This window comes from Notothenia coriiceps, unplaced genomic scaffold (assembly GCF_000735185.1).
Source record: "Notothenia coriiceps isolate Sejong01 unplaced genomic scaffold, NC01 NC01_scaffold00027737, whole genome shotgun sequence".
NCBI lineage: Eukaryota > Metazoa > Chordata > Actinopteri > Perciformes > Nototheniidae > Notothenia > Notothenia coriiceps.
Window position 1 is genome coordinate 1 of NW_011360438.1, and position 3115 is coordinate 3115.

Sequence of the window (3115 nt, forward strand, 5' to 3'; positions counted from 1 at the left end):
TGTTAAAGTTTCAGCTATTCTGTTTACAGTTCTGTCATCACATTATTTAATATGATTTGTTAAAACATTGTTGTTTCTTTTGATGTGAAATATTATGCATTTAATTAAAATAAAAAGCAATGTTAGTTTTGTTCACAATTTGTTGAGTTAGTTTACCTTATTTCTTGTCAAAAGAACCGTTAATACTATCGTTAAAAGGACCGGATCGATAAGCAGTATTGATATAAGAAGTAGTACAGTTAAAACTTTAACGTTCCGAATAATCGATTAATCGTTTCATTAATCGATAGATTAATCGATTATCAAATTAGTCGTTTGTTGCAGCCCTAATATCAACACACAGACATTTATGGCCTTAGGAATGAATTATTTCTCTTTATTTACATTGCAGTTTTTTTTGTTTTTTTTTTCCCTTTCTTCACAGTCATTTTAAAGTTTAAAATGACCTGTAATATGATATAATGTACAGGAATCAGCTTAAAAGTCATGTTCCCTTTTGAAATGACCTTGTATACTACAAAAATATGCAATAACTATTATTGTGGCATGTCCTTAAAATCCTTATGTGTCATAAAATATATATTTAAAAAAAAAAAAAATGAAATGAGGAGTAATGCTTATAGTTCAATCACTCAGGTAAAGGTTTTAAATACTAATATTTACAGACTGAGGGCTCAAATGCACAAGAAGCTTAATTCTCCTAAACAATAATTGATTAGATGTTAAAAATAAGTTAGCCAAACTCATAAAACATTTCTGTATTTAAGATCTGTGCATATGATGGAATAATAGCCTTAGGTTGTGCCAGAGATTGTTCTGTACATTTTTGACATAACAAAATAAGCGTGTGTCTGTAAGAGCAGGGTTACCTGCGGGTATTTAATTGAGTTCAACTGACTGCCCCAGGGGTTTGTGCGCTAGGGATTATAAATGGCTCTTGACTGTATGCCTTCGTGTGTATTTATTTTAACCACTGAGACTTAGTTAAACCCTTTGTTTTCCCTTCCAGCACCCAACAGATGTGGACTACAGAGTGATGGCTACTTTCACAGAGCTGTACACCACTCTCCTGGGGTTCGTCAACTTCAGGCTCTACCATTCCCTCAACCTGCTCTACCCCCCAAAGGTACATCGGACTCAACCATCACAGGGGATGTTCTCTATATATGTTCGCACGCACTTCATTTATAAGGTTATTGTGAGTGGCCAGTCAGGACAATATTTGTTTTACAATAGTTGTTAAAGCAATATATTGATGTTTAGATAAATGATATTCAAGTCAAATAGTAGCTAGGTATGTGGACTAAAATCTTACATTGTGATCTCTTATTGTGAGACATGAAATGAGTATAATACATGTGGGGTTACAATAAAGATGAATTTCCATTTAGTCTCCCGTTAGCTCACCTCTCCCCCGTTCATGTTATCCTTCCTTTTGCAGCTGGACGCTAAAGCAGAGTCCGAGCTGAAGGAGGAGAATGACGAAGACTACGCCATGAATTCAGAAAGCTACCTGGAGGTAATGATGACGTCTTTCAAAAGAAACATCCTGGCTAATGAAAAGACACTGATTTTGAATTATAAAATGTGTTAGTTTTTTTTAATGCTGTGAGCAGCGCAAACTTCATTGAAAGATACGTCAACACTTGGAAGATTAAACTAATAGATTGATACAATTTGTCATAGGTGGCAAAACATTATATATCTAATAAGGAAAACTCAACACTGAAACCCAGTGCTTTTTGTCCTTTCTATATTTAATTCATTTCCATCTTTAAAAATGATCCCGGTAATTATGTAAACTTGTAGTTCTGCAAACTACTGTGTTCTTATTTAACTGAACTGATGTTTGTAACGTTCTATACACTGAAATAAATGGTAATTGTTTATCTTATAACATAATTATTAGAGAATGTTCTAAACTGGTGTGTTTTGGCTCTGCAGAAACTGTCAGCTCTGAGTACGAGTCTGGCCACGGTGGTTGCCACTACAGAGGAGGAGGAGGCTCAACTCGACCAATTTCCTGTTGAAGACGTAAGAAAACCAGTTCACAAAAAAATATATATCTGAAATACTCAATCTCGTCTCCGATGACATACATCTCATGTATTATTATATTATGTTTAATTGGTACTGAGAATTAAAAAATGTCATGATTCTGAGAAGTCCGATCAAAACAGTGAGTCAGTGGAATGAACTAATTGGTCTCTGAAGGCTGAGGTTGCATATATTTGTCAGAGGGGTTGAAGTTTGTAGAAGTGTGAGACTGGGGATTACGGTTTTATGTTTGGTTGCTACGGTTGAAATGCTCCTAATATTGGGAGCTTGGTGAGCCCGACCAATCAGAAACATGAGCCCAGCTCGCTCCAAGATGAACAACCATCCAACAGCCGGGGGAATACCACAACGTTATGTATGTTGCTGATCTTCCCTGATCAAACAAAAGCCTTATAACAATGGCTTTCTAATACTCCAACAAATGCTTTCTTTTACTTCTTCAGGAGGACATGGAAAAGATGGAGGCCAGAGAAAGGGAACAGAAAGAGCAGGAAGCTCAGAAAAAGCTTCTTGAGGGGCACAAGTTCTTCCTCAACAGAGAAGTGCCCAGAGAGCCGTTGGCTTTTCTCATCAGGTGAGTGACAGCTGCAGGGAACCTCCGGAGAGTCCAAGACATTTACACACATTTAGGCCTAACACTGATTTGCTGCTGTTGCTGCCTTCCAGGTGTTTTGGTGGTGAAGTGTCCTGGGACAAGTCTGTTTGCATCGGCAGCACGTACGAGATGACGGATGAGAGCATCACGCATCAAGTTGTTGACAGACCCAACGTTGACAAACAGTATATTAACAGGTAAATGACGTAAACACACGTCTATGTTTCAAAGTCAAGAAATGTAAGCTCTTTATTTTTAACGTGGAACACACATGTTTTTGTGCAACCAATTTGATTCTGTGTATTTCTGAATGCTAAATACGCAAAGTCTATTCTGTACACTTCCATGTCCTCCACAATGGCTCCTTTCAGGGTCATGCTTCCGCTGCTTCCTCAAAACAACCTTCTTCATCGTGTTTTTAAAGGGTCACATTGTTGCTGTCATGCCTGCCCCCCCCCCCCC

General features: G+C 37.5%; 1 protein-coding gene across 1 annotated transcript; it reads left to right on the plus strand.

Annotated features, from left to right (window-relative positions):
• Window positions 1–993: 993 nt before the first annotated feature.
• On the plus strand, window positions 994–2874 carry LOC104957785 (pescadillo homolog). The gene is made up of 5 exons (XM_010785447.1): window positions 994–1126; window positions 1442–1519; window positions 1945–2034; window positions 2502–2632; window positions 2725–2874. Exons 1-5 carry the CDS (start codon window positions 1037–1039, stop codon window positions 2852–2854), a joined length of 519 nt encoding a protein of 172 aa, XP_010783749.1. The 5' UTR covers window positions 994–1036; the 3' UTR covers window positions 2855–2874.
• Window positions 2875–3115: the final 241 nt, after the last annotated feature.

Bases quoted from the DNA above. Each gene is read 5' to 3' on its own strand.
- LOC104957785 (XM_010785447.1), top strand. From the start codon at position 1,037: ATGGCTACTTTCACAGAGCTGTACACCACTCTCCTGGGGTTCGTCAAC. The intron at 1,520-1,944 runs GTAATGATGACG...TTGGCTCTGCAG, and splicing joins ATTCAGAAAGCTACCTGGAG to AAACTGTCAGCTCTGAGTAC. The intron at 2,035-2,501 runs GTAAGAAAACCA...TTACTTCTTCAG, and splicing joins ACCAATTTCCTGTTGAAGAC to GAGGACATGGAAAAGATGGA.